The sequence below is a fragment of the Paramisgurnus dabryanus genome, chromosome 21 (assembly GCF_030506205.2).
Source record: "Paramisgurnus dabryanus chromosome 21, PD_genome_1.1, whole genome shotgun sequence".
Taxonomy (NCBI): domain Eukaryota; kingdom Metazoa; phylum Chordata; class Actinopteri; order Cypriniformes; family Cobitidae; genus Paramisgurnus; species Paramisgurnus dabryanus.
In genome coordinates this window covers 14,570,941-14,593,235 of record NC_133357.1, presented here as the reverse complement: position 1 = coordinate 14,593,235, position 22,295 = coordinate 14,570,941, and the positions used below count along the sequence as shown (strand labels likewise).

General features: G+C 37.7%; 1 protein-coding gene across 2 annotated transcripts; it reads right to left on the bottom strand.

Annotated features, from left to right (window-relative positions):
• Positions 1 to 438: 438 nt before the first annotated feature.
• On the bottom strand, positions 439 to 22,260 carry atp13a2 (ATPase cation transporting 13A2). Of its 2 annotated transcripts, none has more exons than XM_065285801.2 (29): positions 22,113 to 22,260; positions 19,603 to 19,700; positions 19,349 to 19,516; positions 19,146 to 19,204; positions 18,866 to 18,935; positions 18,711 to 18,790; positions 18,538 to 18,615; positions 18,373 to 18,442; positions 18,154 to 18,288; positions 17,554 to 17,620; positions 17,344 to 17,475; positions 16,585 to 16,746; positions 16,170 to 16,280; positions 16,030 to 16,076; positions 11,514 to 11,702; positions 8,921 to 9,127; positions 8,354 to 8,461; positions 8,064 to 8,220; positions 7,860 to 7,971; positions 5,791 to 5,915; positions 5,419 to 5,603; positions 5,243 to 5,335; positions 5,061 to 5,140; positions 2,339 to 2,491; positions 1,723 to 1,819; positions 1,415 to 1,638; positions 1,183 to 1,334; positions 939 to 1,111; positions 439 to 837 (listed from the first exon to the last, which is right to left on the bottom strand). In XM_065285801.2, the coding sequence occupies exons 1-29, from the start codon at positions 22,123 to 22,125 to the stop codon at positions 670 to 672; spliced, it is 3,513 nt and encodes a 1,170-aa protein (XP_065141873.1). In that variant the 5' UTR covers positions 22,126 to 22,260; the 3' UTR covers positions 439 to 669. The 2 variants fall into 2 exon arrangements, with proteins under 2 accessions (XP_065141873.1, XP_065141875.1); XM_065285803.2 differs by lacking the exon at positions 22,113 to 22,260 and adding an exon at positions 21,144 to 21,347.
• Positions 22,261 to 22,295: the final 35 nt, after the last annotated feature.

Below are 22,295 nucleotides of genomic sequence, written 5' to 3'. Positions count from 1 at the left end.
ACATTTCGAACATTTATAATGTGTTCAGAAACAGTTCTCTTAAATTATTACACTGACTTTATAATAGTTGTTTCTTTACCCAAGCATAATAAAATTTTAGAGATGCTAGTGACTGCAAGATTTTTTTTGTGAATAACTTATCACAGGTTTAAATTGCACACTGGATGTATGAACAAGCTTTGTCATTTTTTAAGCTCGACAACCACACAAGTCACCGTATACAAAACACTTCCTTTGCTATTCTTCAAAATAATTTTATAGGTTTGAAAAGGTTTTAATGATTCCAGAATTTGTATTTATAGTTAAACAACCATTTTATATGTTCAGCAGTTCAGATCAGCGTGACTCAAATAGTAACATTCATTAAAGACTCCCCCGCTTACCACTTTTTTTTACCTGTGGAACACAGTATCTTATTGAAATAAACCAGCACACCCATTCAAAATACTTATTTATTCAAAATGTATTTGTTATTTGCTTTAGAAACACCATCAAGTGATCATTAGTTTACTTGAATTTCTGTATAAAGTTCTGTGCCATATATAATAGGCAGACAAGGATAGCATCCGGTACACACACCTAACCAGCACTTTAAGAGGTGGTACCAGATTATGGCGACCTTGGATATGTGTAACGGGAAAGCCAGAATGCTAAAAAGGGAAGCTGGTGTTAGCTAACACCAATGACGGTACTCTGTGGTGGGTACAAGGGCTGGTTCAGTGGCGGCCATGAGGGCGTTTCTGCCAGAAGTATGTTCAGACGTTTGTACTGCTTTTTGGACTCGCGTTTGCCTCGTAGTTTGCGAAGGCAGTTCAAGGCACCTCGGTCAATGAGAACCTATGGACAGAGGAACTTCATGAGTAATGCAAACACTTAAATTAAATTACAGAATATTCAGTGACATGATCACTGTGTGATCTAGATATACTTGTCCTTACCTCAAGCAGGTAGCATATGAAGAAGTTAAGTGCACCTAAAGCCAACAGTAGCAGTTTATAGTTCATGTCGGTAATGTCATAGATCTTGAGAATTCTATGCATGATGGTATAAGGGTTAAGCACCAGCCAGATCATTAATGCAAAGAAGATCAGCAGCGTACCTAGAAACAAAACTAACAGGAGGGAAAAAACCATGAATATTTTGTTTACATTGCTAAAACGAGGAATCATAAAAAAAACGTACAATTGTAAAACAGTGGCTTTTTGTAAGGATATCCTTTAGTTATCACAATAGCCATGATGATATACTGAAACCCTGATAAGGAGAATACGCCTGTATTCTCCATGTTGGGCAAGTTGGCCGCCCCTGAAACAGTGGCGTTTAAAGGCACATACCTGAAAACAGTCACAAAGATATAAAAATGAGCAGTCTGGGGCTAAACATCTACTGTAAACTAGGTCTCAGGCAAACTTACCAGTCTTGAGACATGGTGATAAGCAGTGCAGACACCTGTGCTAGGATTAGCAGGAAGGTGTGCACAAGTAAACTTCCCAAAACTGTCAGGGACAAAAGACTGGCAGGTGGTCGCTGGACATGAAGCTCATCGCTGGGCCCTCCCCGCCCCATCACTATGGCCAAAATTGTCACCAAGATCAAGTCGATGAAGAGGAACTGCAAGTCACTCAAGTTTGTTTTCTCCTACAGTAGGAAAACCACAGCCGTTATTGTTGAAATGTTGATTTTAGCTGATATAAAATGTGTTATATAAAACATGACACTTACAGTATAGAGTATTAGTACAGAGGCGAACTGAATAATACTGTACAAGGCCATGTACTTGAAAAGACTGAATGAGGTCACAAGTGAACATCTGCCTTCCCTGTTTAAAAAAAGTTTTTATATCAAATTAAGTAGACGGTTGATCGTTTCATTCCATTTTAGAAAACACTACATGCAATTCACTATAAAATACAATACGCTATTTAAGTATAATTATCTTTATGGGTCACATGTCCTCTCAGTTGAAAAATATAAATGCACAAACAAATATGGGCCTTTATTACATTAAGAAGAGGAGCCAAAAAAAGATTATCACCCATTTATAATGGCAACTAGACCACTGCTATAAACACAACAGTATTTCTATTTGGAAAAAGCACCACATCAAGGCGTCATGTGTGTTACCAACATATCACAAATTGCTTGGTCATTCATTTCTCATTTGACAGTAATGTTACAGAAGTTGTGAATCTGAAGAATTAATATGACAATTTTGCAGCTAGTACTGGTGTTTAGTTTTCACTCCTATATTATTATAACTTGAATGTCTTGACAGTAACAAACGTGAAGCAATGAATAAAAAATCCATGCATAGGAACTGAAAAAGTGTCTTATTTACTTAATGAGCAGAGGTACACAGCTAATGTTGTCGGACTTGGATGTGAAAGGAGAAGCCACGGACGCCTCAGCCTCAGATAATGACACACCAACATCTGCAGCCCTCAAAGCTCCACAGTCATTGGCTCCATCTCCACACATTCCCACTTTATAACTTTACAGAAGGAAGGAGAAATAGTTAAAGGACACTGATCATTTTAGAAAAGGTGTTTCTATGTTCTAAGTTTTATTTTTGTTTCGGTTTAAAGAAATAGGAATTTAACTATTAAAGGGGAAATTTCATGAATTCTGACTTTTACTATATTTAAGTGCTATAATTGGGTCCCCAGTGCTTCTATCAACCTAGAAAATGTGAAAAAGATTAACCCAGTAACTTAGTTTTGGTAAACCATTCTCTGCAAACATGAGAAAAAATTGGTTATTGAAATTTTGCTCCCCTTGTGATGTCAGAAGGGGATCTTATTATAATGCTACTGCCTCTTAGGGCGCACTCACATTATCCCAACTAAACCAAACCATGCCCCAGCGCGATTGTCACTCCTCCCTACTCTCCCAGGGCACGCACTCACACTGTACTTTTTAGCGATCCGAGTACGGGCGCGCTTTCATCATTAAGATGCGATTGTTTTGAAGAAAGCAGGAAGTAAAGCTCTCTCTTAACATTGGAACCCACCATAATGATAAGTCTGTGTTTTTTATTTGGAGTCGTTTGGTGCGCGTTTACAGACAGCCCTCTCACATGTCATCATATTGCTTAGTTGATCTGTCACGTGTGCAGCTCGGACATTCACGTATCAAAGGTTTTTACGGAGGCAGATGAAGGTGAGTGGTCGCGCAACTGACGTCTTCACCTTTTGAATCGCGCTCACGCCCCATTCCGACAGCCAACGACAAGCAGTAGCAGAGCGACGCGATCTCATTCATTTCAATGGAAACCTGGCGAACTTCCGGCGACACGAGCGACAGTGACCGTTGGCGACCGTATGGGCGTGTCCAGCGACGCGAGAAAAGTAAGAAAAGTTTAACTTTATGCAAATGTCGAGCGACTTTCGGGAGCGACTACCAATGAGAACAAAGCAGTGGAGTTCACGTCATCCTTCTCTCGTCAGTTACTGGCGTGGATGGAACTCATTTGTTTATGACCAGCAGATTTAGAAACGCCTCATTGAAAGAGACAAGCGACACACAGCGATAACGTCGCTGGCTGTCTGAACGAGGGGTCAGGCGCGATTGCGCTCACACCACAGCCTTCCGCGCCTGAGCCCAAGTGAACCGCGCTCCGGCCCACCTCTGCAACCCGGCCGCGGCGCGATTAACCAATCAACGCCCGGGCGTGGAACAGAGCGATCACACTAGTCAAACAATCCAGGCTTTGGGGGTCAAACGCGCCCGAGTGCGGTTTGGTTTGGATTGTGTCAGTGTTAACAGTGCGCCCTTACCCCCCAGTCACATTAGCTACAAGCAACAGAGACAGAGCGACAGGCTACCATTCATTTTCAATGGAAGTGGCCGTTTGCCAGTGACAAGCGACGAGCTCGCCGCTGCGCGAGCAAGGCGGGGCCAAAATAGACAAGCAGGCTATTTTATGCAAATGCTGAGCGATGCGAAAAAGCGACTGCCAATCGGAGTGAAGGAGCAGCGTGATGTAGGTCTGTGGTCGAGTCTGAGAAAATAATTCAAGATGGCGGAAAATGCGTATTTATGTATCTGATAAGTTTGGCATTTTATCCTATATATTTTGTTACTTTTATCGAGAAATAAATACTTTTAAATCCAAAAACACCGTTCTTGTAACTTAACAATACAAGTGACTTTTGATACCGCTTTTGGAAACTAGCCAAGGAACGCCCATCAAGCGAGTGCGTGTTGCTCGGTGTCGTTCACTTTTGTAGCTAATGTGACTGTAGGGTTAATCTGCATTATCAAACTACGACACTGCCATTTAATGCAGAGATCAGCTCATTTGCATTTCAAAGGACACACCCAAAACGGCATATTTTTGCTCAGGCCTACAAAGTGGCAATTTTAACATGCTATTTTAAATGATCTATATGGCATTTTAAGCTAAAACTTCACATATATACTCTGCAGACACTAAAGATTTAATTGACATCTTAAAAAGTCTTGTGAAAAAAGATATTAAAAGATTTGACCAGATCCATTGTTCTAAATATTAATTTCCTTGGCATAAACAGTAGTGGATTTGTTCAAATGCGTATTTGACATCAAATTTAAACACTTGAATGAAATGTTGATCTTAAAAATCATTTAATCTGAAGGTGTATAAATGGTATGCTTGAAATTACTAGACAAAAATATATCTGTGCCAAAATTAATTTCTGTTAGAAAATTAACATATTATATTTGTACTATATTTTTGAAATGGAAGACAGACTGAATATTGAAGGAAAAGCAGCCAATAAGAGTCCAGATTAAATGCATCATCCTAAGGTAAAACTTCAAGAACAAGAAGCTTATTGATAAAATGACCCTCGTACGGTTTTGCAATTTATAGGAAATGGGTGACTGCACTTCAGATGATAAAATATAACAGATGCTTTTAGTCACACCATAATTCCCACAGTTACATTTGTGTTACGCCATAGTTTGGACAAGTTTATTATTATTCTGTAATGTGGAAAAATATATAAATAAAGAACGAGTGAGTGTTGCAAAACCTTTGACTGGTAGTGTATATGCTAATATACCAATGCTATACTCACTTGAGTTTTTGCAGTGCCTTCACCAGCTGGGTTTTCTGTTCTGGAGTCATTCGGGCGTACACTGTACCTCTCATCAGGATCTGTAACACAGGCAATCAATGAGCACTGCACAAAACAATGGAGCATCACAGATCTAAATTTGAAATGAATCAATATTTGCAAAACTTAATCTAGTAAGTCACCTTGGGTAGATATTCAGGGAAATAATCGCAAAGTGCAGCGAAGGACATTCCATTAATAGCCAAATGATAGGCACCACCATGCTGATAGAGGCCCTTGGTGTACAAAAAAAAGACATCTTAACAACAATTCTCAACTAACAAATTTCTATGTGATTTCAATGGTGATTTTATCTTGCCTGTGCTAAACTGTCCATAGACTCTTGAGTATTAATGGTGGACACCACTCCATCTCCTTGATGAAACTGTAGTAAGGCCATTGAGCTTGCAGTAGGGGGCGATGCATGAACAAAAATAATCTTCTCATTTGACAACACCATTCCACATGTACGTGCTACATTTACAGCTGTCAGGATATTGTCACCTGAGAGAGCAGGAAGACCATGACCAATCACTTGCACTTCAACATGATTATATCACATGAGGCTAATAAAAAAGCCAACAATAACACTCAAATGTTTAGTGAGTATTCAACTGAGAGACAGATAGTGTAGTGTATATACAGTACAATTATCCAACGTAACATTGGTTAAGGTATTTTATGGGCATACCTGTAACCATTACAGGCCGAAGGTTTGCCAATTTAAGGATATGGATTACTTCTGCACTCTCTGGCTTTACTTGGTTTTTCATTATTAATAGACCCAGGAAGTTCATGTCTTTCTCCAACTCCACCCTAAAAGCAAACATAAATCAAGATCTGATGTCAGCACTGCCACGCGAGTTACCAATGAATTCAAATCAAAACTCTTATGCTAAACTGATCCTGCATTTGTACACTGTAAATAAATTACAGTAAAAAAGTGGAAGCTGTGGTTGCTGGAAATTCTGTTCAGTAAAAATACTGGGAAACATTTTACAGTTAAAAACTGTAAAAAATACGGTGTCATCTTCTTTCTCACTACATCAAAGTTTTATATATTTCACAATTCTTAACCACGCATAGGTCAAGATTATGAAATTTGGCTGACATTTAATTGTCTAATAAATTGTGACCGTTATGACGATTAATTGTCTGATTAATATGACGATTAATTGTCTGATTAATGCTTTGACATTTAATTCTCATCCTTTTTTTTGTTTGTTCATGAAATAAATTTCACACATAGTTGTAATTATTTAAATGAAATATTTTGTCTTATGTTTGTAGTGAATAGCATCCTTCACTTTCCTAAATTTGAAATTTCCGTTTTTGGAAATGTATGTTTTACCTGGCATTACTGCTTCGTTTAAATGCTATTTTTTCTACTGTATTGAATCGCTTTGCAATGCATCGCTTACACTGTCAGTTAAGGGGTGCCAACTGATACGCTATTGCTTATACAGGCTCTGCAGCTCCCCCTTGTGTTTTTTAAGAGATGTGCAATCATTGCGGTGATCTGAAATCATTGCGATGAGGTCAAACAATTGCGATAAGACGATTATTAAACATTGTGGCAGCCCTAATCATGCATTTATATTAACTGATATATATGTCTAATAGTATTAATCTGCTTTTTACTTAATAACATACCACCATAACACATGTAAAATGGATGGCCACACGCAGAATCAAAGTTTATCACAAGTGGTCTTTCCTTAGATCATTGCAAATACATGATGGTAACACATGTGTTACAACAGTTACGTGAAAATAATGCTGTAAACATTATTTAAATGACACCAAGTGTAACATAAACACCCTAGTGTACATAATTGGTAAAGAATATAAGAGGAAGCATATTTATTTAAATGAAACATCATAAAATGTGAAGAGTTACGCATATTACGTAATTGTGGGAAAGTCATTTTACTGTTTTTCACTATTAATTTTACAGTATCTTACAGTAATCATTTACTGTTTTAACAATATTTTACAATAAAAAAACGTTAAATATTATAGAGATTTTTACCTTTAAACACACATTTTGCTTGCTTTTATGGTAAAATTAAATGTAATGTTTTGTTAAATCTATTGCAGTCTTTAACTGTACATTTTTTAAGAGTTTATAAAAATACCATTAAAATAAATTATTTTTACAGTGTATACATAAAATAATTTACATATTAAAAAATATATTTTTAATGTTTTGCCCAATTCACAAGTTTGTTCTAATATACTAATGCTTAACTAAGTCTGTAAATTTGCACTGTTACTTCTTGACACTCTATTTGCCATGTGCCTTGTATTTTTATTTTTATTTTTTATTATATTTAAAAAAAATTATCTGTAAATATTGACTGTATGTGCTTGCAGTTTGTTTAAAACACTCCCGTTAGTGTTTAACTCCTTCAGACCTTTCAGGTGTTTAATCAGAGTGCCTTATTTTGAGGATGCAGTGCTGGCATTTTTACTGGTTTGAACCACAAAACATGTGATGTCCATTCCAGTGGACGCAAGGTCTGAAGAGGTTAATATTATATTGTTTATTGTGTTGCGTTTCTGTATACACCTAGGGCGTAAGAGTAACCCAATATCCATTCTCTGTATGTGCTGCACATGTCTCAGTATTGATAATAAAAAGGGCTTGAACTTTGTTTGTTGTTCGTTCAAAGTTTTGAAATAAAATACTCTGATGCTAGATTACCAATGTATTACAGCTGAATTCAAGGTCTATGTACATAAAGTAAAACAGCTGACCTTTCAACAGTGCTTACGTCAGTCTCCTTAGAAAGATGCTTGTAGGCGAGTCCTAGGACTCTAAAGCCTTTGCTTGTATAGTCCCGTAAAGTGTCTGAAAAATGAGTAGGCACTGTTAAAAAAAAAGAGGAACAAAGTGAGTGCACAGCGTTCTGTAAACACAGCTCGAACAAAGAATCTAAGTACGGGAGGTCAGGTCCGCACCACTTTCTCTAAGGCACAAGCTGGCCACCATCTCAGGCGCTCCTTTAAGAAATGCAGTAGGAGAAACTCCTCCAGGGCCAACAGTCACTACACTCATCCTTTGAAGAGAGGAGGAGAAAGGAAATCGCCGCACTATTGCCACCGGCTCATAGATAGACTGAAAAAGAAGAACAGCTTAATTAGGAGTGTAACAATTAAACATCTGTTATAAACTTTTAAAATCTATTCCTCCTTCTAAGTCAAAGCTGACTTATAAACATGACTCATGTTATTGTTCAGCCATTACTTACATTTTCTTGAGACTGGAGATCAGATTCAGGTGGCTTCATCACTGCTAATATTCTGTGTTTCCCAAATTCAGAGTCAAGTCCCAGCTCATTTGCAGGCTCTGTAAGTTCCTGTCATTGAAATGCAACATAACTTCAAAGTTGCCATAAAGACTGACCAATGCATAGTTTCATAAAGAAACAGCTCACCAAAAAAGCCATAATGTACTCTTAAAAACGTCCAGAGTTATATTAAATCATTTCCTGGCCCTTCCTTGCTTTTTTGTTTGTGAACGAAAATTATTTGTATTTTGAGCACATTTATGAAACACACAAGAACCAATGATCATCATATAGCGTGCCGCTATTTCACATGTATTCAATCCTCTACTTGTGTTTACATTTAAACACCACATATTGATTTACGCTTAAAATACAAATAATATAAATTTATCTTCAGCAAACAGGACGTCATTCAATGCATTACAAAAATTGGAAAGAGCCAGGACATTTTCTCTAAATGTGTTCAGTTAAAAAAAAGGAAGTCATATACATTTAGGATGCCATTAAGGAACTGAAACTGGACATTACCCATCCAGCTGACTCGATCATTTTGAGCTCTAGAGGGTCTCCAATCGCTTGACCCCGTAGCAAAGCCAAAGAATGGCAGGAGGCGAGAGCTGAAAGCATGAGTCCAGAAGGAAGACCGCGAGGATCAGGGACCACCTCACTAAATGTTGTCCCATTAACTTCCATCACACCCCACACATCCAGACCCTCCTCTGTAAGAGTACCAGTCTGAAAACAAAAATGTGCATAGTTTAATTTAGGAATACAGTACATCCATAGTATTCGCAGACATCCCAAAAAAGTCATTTCAGGGAGGTATCCCAAAAACCCCTTAACCCCCCCAAAATAAAAGACATGAGATCAAACAAGATTTGCATAATGTATTAGTAAATGTTTAAATTAAAGGAATATTCCATTTTCTTAAAAGAAAAATCCAGATAATTTACTCACCACCATGTCATCCAAAATGTTGATGTCTTTCTTTGTTTAGTCAAGAAGAAATTATGTTTTTTGAGGAAAACATTGCAGGATTTTTCTCATTTTAAATGGACTTTAATAGACACCAACAATTAACACTTAACTCAACACGTAACAGTTTTTTTCAACGGAGTTTCAAAAGACTATAAACGATCCCAAACGAGGCATAAGGGTCTTATCTAGCAAAACGATTGTCATTTTTGACAATAAAAATAACAAATATACACTTTTAAAGCACAACTTCTCGTATAAATCCGGTCCAGCGCGACCTAACGTAAATGCGTAGTGACGTAGGGAGGTCACGTGTTACATATATAAAACGCACATTTGCGGACCATTGTAAACAATAAACTGACACAAAAGACATTAATTAGTATCAGTTGACATACAACAACGTAGGAACGGTCCTCGTTCTCAACACTTGTAAACACTGGGGCGGAGTTTCGCCTTCGTCCTCTGTGACCTCTTGACGTCATAACGTATTGCGTGGGGTCACGTTTGCGTATCACGACCGGATTTAAACGAGAAGTTGTGCTTTAAAATTGTATATTTGTTATTTTTCTTGTCAAAAATGACAATCGTTTTGCTAGATAAGACCCTTATGCCTCGTTTGGGATCGTTTAGTCCTTTGAAACTCCGTTGAAAAAAAATGTTACGTGTTGAGTTAAGTATTAAATGTTGGTGTCTATTAAGTCCATTAAAATGAGAAAAATCCTGCAATGTTTTCCTCAAAAAACATAATTTCTTATTAATTATCTGGATTTTTCTTTTAAGAAAATGGAATATTCCTTTAACATTAACAAAGATTTTAAAAAATGCTTTATAAGTGCAGTTCATTATCAGTTCATGTTAACTAATGTAGTAAACTTATTTAACTATTGAGGCTTATTGCAAAGTGTTACCCAATTATTTTTGTATTAAATAGATCACTTTTACTATTTATATAAGCTGCTTATACTATTTATGTAAACTGTTTTTATTTATATTCTATTGCAACTTTAAACATGTCTAAGGGGTTTGTTGTTTTCATGTAAATAGTTGCCTTTGCAACTAACCGGCCTGAAAAATAAGCACATGAAATTAAACTTGTTGAACTCACCTCAACATGTCTTTTATAATCATTTAACCCGCCATAGGCAATGCTGAAGTTATAAAATGCACCGCGTGAAAGATTGTCATTATTTTTAACTCTTATAAGACAGGGGAGAAGAGATAAAAGGCCGCCCACACTGACAATTAATTGGTTGATTTAACGAAACAGGCCAATCAGGATGCTCTCTGTCTTACATGCGCTTAACGAGGCACACAAGCACACTAGCACGCACTCGCAAGGTCTCCCCCTCCCTCTCTGCCGTGCACCCGCTACACGGTTCGCTCGCTCTAGATTCCGGGAGATTGTAACTAATTTGCGGGCATCAGGGAGCCGCTATGAATATGCGGGAGACTCCGGGAACTTCCGGGAGACTTGGGATGTCTGGTATTGTCATTTATACCAAAGACAAACAATGAATCATGAAACACTCAATATGGCCATTCAGGTTAGTCCTGCTTTTATAGTAAAAAAAAACAATTTGAGCTTTAGTAACAAAAGTTATGATATCAATTGATGTCAGGTTTAATTGTTGGTAAGAAATATGTTAGTCTTGCACAACTGCCCATATGCATTGCAAATATGGCCGCCAAGTGGAGTGACTTCTCTAAAGGGTCTATGTTTGTACTTTAAACAGGATCTTGATGTTAAGCAAAGACTGTAGCAGTTTATGCATCACGAAGCAGAGATCTTATTAGTCATCATGGTTAATACTCTGCACATACATACTGTGTAAACACTCTTCCTAAAAATGGGAGTTGGCACAAGTTGACAGCGAAGGAATAAACTTCTCCATTAGTTTTGAACCAGGGCTCTAAAATCTAATCTTTATACAAACAGTGCGTCTTTTCGGAGCAATTAAACAACGTTTATCAGCCTGATACACAGCCTTTGAAAAGCCAAATATAATTTGACAAATGGATCTAGGTTTAGAATATACCCTCATTTGGCAATCCTACAAGTTATATTTGCTTGCTATATTTACAAAGTGTGACCTCTTATAAAAAAGTAGTTTCCATAAAGCAACAATGATCTTTGTTCTCTCACCTTGTCAAAACAAAACAGCGATATCTTGCCACAGATGTTAATGCGAGGAGGGCTGATGCAGAACACCCCATGCTTCTTCAGACGGCTCTGGGCGTAGATGGTAGCTGTAGTTAAAGCAGCAGGGAGGGCTGGTGGAACGATTATTGTCACGATGTCCAGAGATCTAATGATACATTCTTGAATGGTGCTCTTAAAAGAAGAACAAGCATTGAGAAACTCAAAAGTGATTAGGATCAGTTATGAAACAGCATAAGTAATATTCACTGTTGGCCCCTTAAAGGGATAGTTCATAGAGATGCGCGGTTGGCGGTTACAGCCGCGGACTCCGCGGATAAACCGCGGATCGGGCGGATGACGTGACGAAAAATAATATTTTAATTAGATTTGGGCGGGTGGCGGATCGACTGCTTGTTAGCTGTGTCCTTCTAAGCATGCAACCTTAAAAGGTGAGCACTCTGTCTTTCAGGGTGGCAGCCTCAGAAGTTCTCAAAGAGAACTGAAATGAGACGGTCTAGCCTTCTGAGGACCCATAATTTGCGTCACCTGTTGCACGCGCCCCCAGTAGCCCCCACCGCGCCTGTCAGCAGAAAACAGCGGAGACATTTCTGACTTATTAAAATAAATATGTAATCAAAAATATTAATTTATTTTAGAAAATATGACACATTGATGTAGATTAAACTATTCAACAGTATATCAAATAATCAACCTTATGTTGCAAATATACGCAACATAAACATAATAATATTAACACAAAACATAACTTATAATACTAAAACAGTGACAAGAAAAAGTTTTCTAATACACTTTTATTTAATAAAGGTTTTAATTGTTTGGGATAGCCTCGGCATGTTAAGAATCCATTCGTTCTATCATTAACAGCGCAGAGAAATGAGGACGCATTTTGACATAGCTCTTATCAACGCCTCAAAAAATGAGAATTAAAAACAAAGGAAATAGAAGGTCAGAAAAGGTTTGCCTGGAATAAGTTTTACAAAGTGGTAAATCAGGATGACACCAGTGCAGACTATGTAATTTGTGCGTTTAATTTAGGCATTACTTATTTATTTATTTTTGTCCCGTGTGCGCCGATCGGAGACTGAGTTCACTGCTGATATTCTAGAGCTTTCTAGTCTCGCGGCTGTCATCAGCAGCGTCTTGCATCCAGTGGCGCCCCCAAGGGGGGGCCAGGGGGGGCCGCGGCCCCCCCATAAAAGTCACTGCCCCCCCCAGTGGCCCCCCCAAACAGAATGAGATTTAAAAAAAAAATTTTGTTGAGATTTTTATATTTAAATAATAGTAGTAATATGTATTCATTAAAATGTACACTAAAAGCACTATGTAAAAAAATAATATGCATTTGTATAATGTGTTAAATAGAATACGATCTTAACCCCTCCCCTCACCTTTACCCGCAAAGCCGTGAGTACGCGCAGCCGCACTGCCATCCATGTGACGTACACGTGACGTCCTGTTCGCTCCTGTTCAGCCATTGGATGCATTACAGAAGAAACTCACAAACTAGTAAGTAAAACTCAGTTAATTATAGGTTATATAAAGCATATTGTTCCAAGCTTAATCACTGTCAGGGTTTAAATTGGGCTGGGGCACCAGAGACGTCATACCCATTCAAACTGACCCTCGGTTTTTGAGCCAACTGGATTTTGCATGCAACCTCAAAATCACAGAAGCATCCATTAATCTGTTACTTGTCTTTTAATCTGTTTAATATGCGCAATATAATCAATTCTGTGCTGCATCCTTGTCACTTTTCGGAGATTTCCGCCGTTTTGATCATGTTAAATTTCTTTGTTCTGGCGTCATCAGCGTCTGAGAGCACTCACGAGCTTTGCTGTTGCCTTTGGCTTTCTGAGGAATTAAAACGTCTAAGAAACACTCACAACATTTCCAAACCCCAGGACGGTAATGTGCAGTTAACCTCCTCTGTGTAGAAAATGTATAGTTTAAAATGTGACCGTCTCGACGTTATATTAGTAGAGATTTCTAGATTCATCTTCTTGGTGCAATGGCAAAGTTCGCCAGAGTTCACGGGCACGGGGGCGCGGAATCACACATGCTCACATACGAGGTAACATTTAATGCAAAAGTCCGTTCCTCTAATAATTTTATCTAAACATATTTTTTTAAATCGTTATTGAACATTAAAACCAATCACGTGGCTATAGCTTATGTCATTTTCGTTGTTTATATACTTTATGGATTTAAAATGACATTAATTTCATAGGATAATGCAGTTGTTTTGCAAAATGCATTAATGACACAATTAAAGTCATTAAACAAAACGTAAATAAACAAAACATGCCGTTTCAGATGTAAATATGATGCCAATATGTCATTATTCCGATTGAATAGTATTTGACATAAAAGTTATTCAACACATTTATTTTGAAGGTTTTTCATGAAAGCATGGGGCGCTCAGATTGTTAGAAATGTATGCCATGGAAAAGACTGAAGAATCTATAATATGTCTGTGTATGCACAAATTTCTGTGAGCTGTGCGCACTGTGCCCCCTTAAAAAAATGGTGCATGACGCCCCTGCCCGGCACATAGGCTGAAGGTCTCGCTCTACTCTTGCCAGTGTACGATTTGCGCGAGTAGATTACATACAAAGTCAATGCAAAGACGCAATCAGACTAACACAGTCTCACCCCATTTCGTCAATATTTGACGACACTTGACCATTCGTCATATGTTGACGTGAAGGGTATACCTTTCGCGTCATTTTTTGACGAACTGGGGACTTCAATACTATTACGTCCGTTGCATTCTCTTTCCTATTTTATTACCATTTGCGCGTCGGTTTAGGGTTAGATTTACATAATGACATCCCTACCCAAACCTAACTCTAACCCCAACGCCAGGTGACAACTGTTTCTAACCCCAACGCCAGGTGACAACTGTTTAATTTCGCGTACACTGTTTAATTTCGCGTACACTGTTTAATTTTGCGTAATCTAACCCTAAACCGACGCGCAAATGGTAATAAAATAGGAAAGAGAATGCAACGGACGTAATAGTATTGAAGTCCCCAGTTCGTCAAAAAATGACGCGAAAGGTATACCCTTCACGTCAAGGAGGATGCGAATGACGCGAAATGGGCTGCGCAATTGCCGAAAACACGCGCTTTTCCCTTCAAACGCGTCTTTGTGTCTGTGTGAGAGAGAGAGAGAGAGAGAGAGAGAGAGAGAGAGAGAGAGAGAGAGAGAGAGAGAGAGAGAGAGAGAGAGAGAGAGAGAGAGAGAGAGAGAGAGAGAGAGAGAGAGAGAGAGAGAGAGAGAGAGAGAGAGAGAGAGGGGTAAGATTGGTGCCCACGTCGAGAAAACTTAAGACTAGAGACGTGTTAAGGACTAAAGTATGTCACTCATTTAATTAGAGTATGTTAACTGGATAACACTGGATATAACTCATTGTATAGTTTAATAAAATAATGTATTTTAAATACACAATTCAAACGGTGATCGGTTGATACTCATCTTTGATAGATTAATACTATTCCACCATCTGATCTTTAAATTATTTGCAATTTTTATTTGTCTCTAGTAAATCATATAGTAGTAATAAATAAGAATAACTATACTCCAAGTAGCATTAAAAGCAAAGGAAAACTGTTGAACATTAGATTCAGGCATAATACATTTTTTAATTGTGCCACCCTAAGATTTGTGCTGGCCCCTTTGTGCCCCCCCATGAAAACAATCCTGGGGGCGCCACTGCTTGCATCGCCCAGTCAGCGGATGGCGGGCGGGTGCGGTTTTGAAAACTGGTCAGAAACGTTGGTGCGGATGGATGGCGGACGGATGATGAGTTTTGTGATGCGGTTGCGGATGAAATAATAGCCCATCCGCGCATCTCTAATAGTTCACCCAAAAATGAAAATTCTGTCATCATTTACTCACTCTCATGTTGTTACAAACCCATATAAATTTCTTTGTTCTGATAAACAAAAAGAAAGATATTTTGAAAAATGTTTGTTACCAAACTGTTCGTGGACCCCATTCACTTCCATAGTATTCTTTTTACTACTATGTAAGTAAATGGGGTCCACGAATGGTTTGGTTACAAACATTTCTTAAAATATCTTCCTTCATGTTTATCAAAACAAAGAAATTTATACAGGTTTGTAACAACATGAGAGTGAGTAAATGATGACCAAATGTTTGGGTGAACTATCCCTTTAAAGCACTCAGATGCCTAACAGGATGCCATATGATGGATTTTCCCTGCTTGGGGTTGATGTACTATGTCATGGTGAAGTAAACAGGAAGTAGGATGGGTTGCATTTTTGCATAGTCTTGCTTAGAGATCCTAGAAACAGACTTTTGGTTTATTTAAAAACAAGACCCCTGTTCGTTTTACATGCAAAGAGATTAGCCAATCACAGCAGGGGTAATTTGCATAAAGATCAAAATGTGCAAGAAACCTATTTGCAGTGAAAACTAATTTAAAAAATGATTTAAAAGCACAAGATAGAAATATCAACTTAAAAATACTTACATTACTCCTTGAAAGTATCACAAGGCTATAAATAGTGCCACCCAGTGCTGTAACATAAACATTTCTCTTAATAAGACCCAAAATTCTGTATTATTAGATCAATCCATAAACACAAGTCACGGTGTAAGAACCCAACTTACCCAAAACTGCTAAAAACAGCACAAACTTCATAGCGTCTTTGTAAAAGCGGAAGTCTAATGGTTGAGGGTACAAGATAGAGCTGATAAGGTCTCCTTTGGCCGTGAAAAACCCTGGGGAACAGAAATCAAGGTGGTTTAAAATGTAAAAACAACACAGAAAGCCGTCAAGTAAAAGCCATTTTGTAGCTTCTCCATCTTCTAGCCTAGGTCAACAGAGTTGTATCTAATATACTGTATATCAGTGATATATCAGACGTAATCCCGTTTCTGTCTGTGCATCCAAGCAGGTTTAATCTACATATAGCAGATTATCAAAAGTCTGAGATCATAAAGCTGCTGGATTTTGCTTGTACTCCAAAATAGTACACTAGTAGACTTCTACACCCTACTTAATATAGGTTTACTTTAAAGTTACCTGTGCTTGTTACAACAGCTATAGCCCCTTTTCCATCATGGCCGCCTCCTTTAGCCTGGATGATATGCGTGCCACAAAACAAAGTGTGTCTCCGCTGAGAATCTGGACTGTATGTGTCCTCAGATGCAGGCAATGGCGTCTTCATTACAGGTATACTTTCACCTGCCAGTGAGACGGTAAGATAAAAAAGTTAGGTTACAACAGAAACAATAGAGTCGGCAACAGGGTTCCCACACCTTAGTTTACTTCAAATTCAAGGACCTTTCAAGGACTTTCCATGTCCAATACCCTCAAATTCAAGGACTAAATGTGGGGACACATTTCAAGTGAGAGCAAGGTTACATTGTGTTATCTTTTAAGATACATTGTTACAGTTCCCTTTCGAGGGAACTCGCGCTGCGTCACTGCTGTGACACTTTGGGGACGCCTCCAGGGATAAGTGTGTCTGAATGTGTATATCAAATGTAACCAATGGTGAGTATTAACGACAAAGATAGGGTGACGCCGGAGGCAGGAAGTATATCGCTATGTAAAATATTGCCAAAAACGGCGTTACAGGGACGCAGAAAGTATGCAAGGGAGACGCAGCGTCTCGTTCCCTTCTCAGGGAACAACAGTTACATACGTAACCCAAGAAGTTTTCATGTGTCAAACACAACTAAGCAAAAAAGCATTTTGGTATGAATCAACATTCGCACATTTAAAGCGAACAGTTTAGCACGTGTGCTTAAATTATTTTTTTAAAATATGTTCTCTCACCAGTCAGCATGCTTTCGTTCACCATGCACTCCCCGGTCAGCAGGGCGGCATCACAGGGCAGAAGAAGCCCCTCAGCTGGAATCACAACACAGTCGCCCGGTACCAGCTCCTCAGAATTCACACACTCCTCTTCTGTACACACAAAAAACATGTGATGAACACCAATGACACCAGTTTGCATGGAAACAACTAAATCGAGTACCGTCATACCTCCAGTGTCTCTGCGCACAGTAACGTTTACCACCAAGCGTGCCATGTGTCGGAGAGTCATGCTTTGCTGAGAAGACATAAAATTGCATCTTACTAATGTATATGAATTCAAACCTACATGTAAGAACTCAAAATCAACGCATGTAACACTTTACAATAAAGTTGTATTTAAGGAGCTCAGATGCAAAACTGTCTGTGTGTCTGACATTTTCTTGAAGATAAGCATTTAATTGTCAGGCTCTTATGTTTAGTAATGTCACTTTAATGGTAATGAAGGTTATTAGTCAGTAACTGAAATGCCTAATTTTTACAAATGTCACTTTAGGCATTTAACAAATTTGACTGGATTTCGCTGCAAACTCTCTACATGCAAAAATCTCCACTTTTTAAAAGGTCTCTAGTCACTTTTCATTGTCTTTAAGAATAAAGGTAAAAAGGCTCATATATTCAGTAAACCTCCTTTAACCAGGTAAAAAAAAATGCACCCGCCATCGTTCATCCCATTTTTCTTTCATGCACTTAAAAGACTTTGCTGAAAAATCACTGTGGTGTTTAATCGAAATTATTAACAAACACAACATTTCTATAAAGTTTTCACACCTTACGAATTTCATAAAGGGACACGGCGATGGAAATTAAGGATATGATGACGATGCAAGCAGCATAATAATAGTACTTGTCTGACATCCACAGGATGATGCTAAACAATTGAAAAATGTAGAATGGATTGAGGACCTGGAAAAATACAAAGAAAACTGGATCAGTTTACATTTCAAAAAGTAAATTATTACATGTAATTATTACACAATAAAAACATACCTCCTCAAAGAGAAGTTGCAAATAAGACTTCACAGGAACATCAATAATATTGGTCCCAAAAATCTGCTTTCTGAAGAACAAACCATGTAAGGCAAAAAAAAGGTAGGCTTTGAGTAAGGTATAAATTATATTTACCTTTGTCATATAGATATTTAGGTTACAGACCTTGAACTTTGGTCTGCACGACTTAATCCTTGCCCTTGGCCATGCAAGTCAACACAGGTCCAACTCTCATTGAGAATACTGGGGACAGATGAGATTATATCGCCATACAGCCTTCGGCTATCATTACATAAACATATAGTATAAAGCTCACAACAAATACAAACAGACAGTACCTCGCTTTGCAGTAAGCACCTTTCCTTGACATCCATATGTAACGCATGCCCTCAAACACATAATATCTAAGCAATGTTTTCTAGATTGAAAGAAGAGAAGATGATCAACCAGGGTGGTCCAGAAACGTGAAATGTTTTGACTGCCCTTATGTTACCTTATCTTTGTGCAGCTGTACAGTGTCTCTCCAATCATTTTCATCTGCCTCTCCTATTGCATACTCCAAACTATAATATAACATATACATCTAAGGACAAGTTCTTTATTATTACAGTTACATTATGGTTCATTACATTCATCAATCTATGAAACTTGTTTTTACACATTCACAATTGTAGGTAAAACAAAATAGCTTACAGCATTACCATCAAATGCAAAAAAAAATCAAAGTAGATGATTTCTGTACGTGTTAACAATTTATGTATTGTGGGTTTTACCTGCCCTCCTCAATCTCTTCTGTATGCACATCAATAACAAACTGCTGGCCATATCTGTCCTGTGATAACCAACAAAAAAATCCTTAATTATAAATACAAAAACTGGACTGATTTTTATTCCCTTTATATTCCATTTCCTGTTTTGTTAACATTTAACAAATCAGTATTTAAAACATCAATAAAATGGGATATTAAGGCAATACTTTTAATAATAAAACATCCGCCATTGGAACCGGACAGGAGCTGCAACGGGCCAGTAAGCCGAGGCGAGGGCGCCAGTTGAAGAGCACCAGAAGTAGACCTACAGAACATACTGCCCCAATACGACACAGCCACACCTTCCACCATACCCATTTGTACCCCTGAACATCCTGTAAAACAGATTATTATAAAGACATTATTATGGCTAAACATACTGTATTCAATTTCCACTTATTTAAATTTGCTACAATAGTACCATATGTGAGACAGCACAGGGTTCCTTGGGCGGCGGATCCTTTGTGAGGGGTTCTGTATCTGAAGAGGTCGCCTCAACCGAGCCCTGACCCCAGCTCTCTACAACACAAGTTGAATTATCAATCCTGTTAAGCATAGGTTCTAAAAAAAGCACTGACAATAACACGAAGCACAATATTTGTATTGTACACTCCCGTTCTGTAAATACTAGTATCTAGCGTCAGATGGGTGCTATATTGTTTTATTGAGACAGAGGCATTTAACCAAATACAGCAGAATCCTACTTCCTGTTTGCTTGCCACGTGCACACCACTGTCACATTCTACCAAATCATCATGATGCTTTTATTTTAACATCATGTGATGCCAGTTGACTTTTATGTTAAAGTCAGCTTTTTGTCCTTCAAAAAAAGCTGAACAAAAAAAAACAGAAGCCAAACATTTTTCAGATGTTTGTCATGCTTTCTTACTTGAACTTTTGTCATTAAGATACATCACATTTTGTTCATGTTTTAAATAAGCAAAGTTCAAAAACACATGATCAAACCATTTTCACTGAACATAGACTGGCAAGCATAAAATGACAAACTATTTTGTTCAGGTTTAATTCAAGCATTTAAATATTTTACCCAAAGAAAGACATCGGATAAGTCATTACACATAATCCCTTCCCACAGTTCATAAACTCTTGGTTTATTATAATGGCCTTTTCATGCTATATCTGAAATGCAGATGGGTTTAAATTGATGGCTTTATACTGCATTAGATCATCCTTATCCCTAGGTTATATAGTAAAATGTCACCATCTTAGATATACTGTAGCCATGCTCCACTACAGCTTTAAACTTCACACAGATTAAAGACCACTGCTGTCTGTTGTTTCAGATCTCTCTGTTAATCCCATAGACTAAATTTGTGTGAACTTCTTTTTCCTCTTTTTTTTAAGATCATGTGCTTGCTTTGTGATGTTTTTAACGCATGGAAAAAGATTGTTCTGACTTTCATTTAACAAATGCCTGATTCATTCTGAGACCAAAATATACAAATATTATTGAGGTTAATACATCAACATTTTAATCAGTTAAAAATCAGCACACTGAAAAATGTTAATAGCTACCGTTCAACAAACACTTCATTGTGTTCTGAATTTGTAGTAAAGATGAGCTAAAGATGTTTAAAACTAATTCTTCTGGCAAATGTTAAATGTTTGGCAGCAAACACATTAGATACACACTTGTTAACAGCTTAACACAATGACTACATTACAAGACATCTAATACAAAAACTCCGACAGGCTCAATAAAGTGAGCTTGATCTTGAAATACAGGTTCTACCACCACAACTAGTTAAAAACTACAACAAGAACATCCATAAGTAAATGTACCAGGCAAATGTTGTCCTTTATATCACAATAGGAATCTTTTCAAATCAGTCAAATCAACTACCTTTGAGTGTTCAGACAGTTGTTTAGCTATTACTAATTATTACCAGTCTATGAGCTGAAGAAGAACTCCAGGTGTATTTTACAAGAAGGTAAACTTACCCCACTTCACTTTGTTTTTGTTGCAACCCCCAGTGACGTTCACTACAAAATGTTTCTACGGCATTCTAGTTGTATTCGGGGGATAAAGTATCCAAAAGGTCTTGAAAATTCACTGTAAATTTGCCGGTAGGTAGATGATTGAAGTGAATTTGCAAATTCTTCGCCACAGGTAAACTTACCACAGCTCCGCCCACATTCTTTAATAATCTGAGGGCGTGGTTTCATGCGCGCTAGACATCATAGTACCGCGCGAGCAATTTGAAAGCACTGCGTTTGAATCGCTCTCGCGGTACTGTGACGTTATGAAGCTGAACATGTCTCTTCTATGTGCTTTAAAAAGCCGAAACCGATCAGATACAACAGTAAGGGTTGTGCACCGTGGTAACATTCTTTGACACTATAGTGTTTTTAAACCTTACCATAGTAAATATTGAAGTAAAGTAATGTTACAGAATTTACTATCAGCTCACTATAATACTACAAAGAATAGTTTATCGATTACTACAGTATACTCTGACTACAGTTCATTATAGTAAATATTACAATATACTACTGTATTTTTATGTGTTAACTTGTTGTTTCAAGGTCCCGTTAGCAATCTGTCTTTAATTAAATCCATGTCGTGGCTGTTTAAGAGACTGTAGCACAAACGAATGCTAATACACAAACTTCTAGCGGTGCGTAGATCCAACAATATTTTTTTTTAATCATCTGGCTGTTTTAATCACAAACAAGTTTACGTATAACGAAACTTAAGCAGTAAAACAGCTATCATACACAGACTATTAAGATTGCAATAACAGCATTCAGAACGCAATCATATTTATTTTATGCATCAAATTTATATGTTACATTTAATTATAATGCATGACATGCAGGAATCAAATGCTGCCAAGTTCGACTAATTCTTATGTTAAGATTTGTTGACATTTCATTCAGTAAAAGCATGCGCAAGTGACATGCACTTACCACGGGAATCCATCTGTGTATTAAAACATGAGTCTTAAAGCGCATACTTAACAATCTTAAGCCATTGTTTTAAGCCGAAACGTACAGTTTCAGTTGTGCAATATGACGCTACAGCCCCTCTTCCTTTATGTTCTGCTTGGGTTCTTAGTACAACACACCCATTGAACACCGCCATCTGGAGGA

What these genes read in the sequence shown, in the direction of transcription:
- atp13a2 (XM_065285801.2), bottom strand. An exon ending in CGTGCAGACCAAAGTTCAAG is followed by an intron (nt 18,443 to 18,537) that starts GTCTGTAACCTA and finishes TTTGTTCTTCAG; the next exon opens with AAAGCAGATTTTTGGGACCA. An exon ending in CCCTTTATGAAATTCGTAAG is followed by an intron (nt 17,621 to 18,153) that starts GTGTGAAAACTT and finishes ATGTCTTCTCAG; the next exon opens with CAAAGCATGACTCTCCGACA.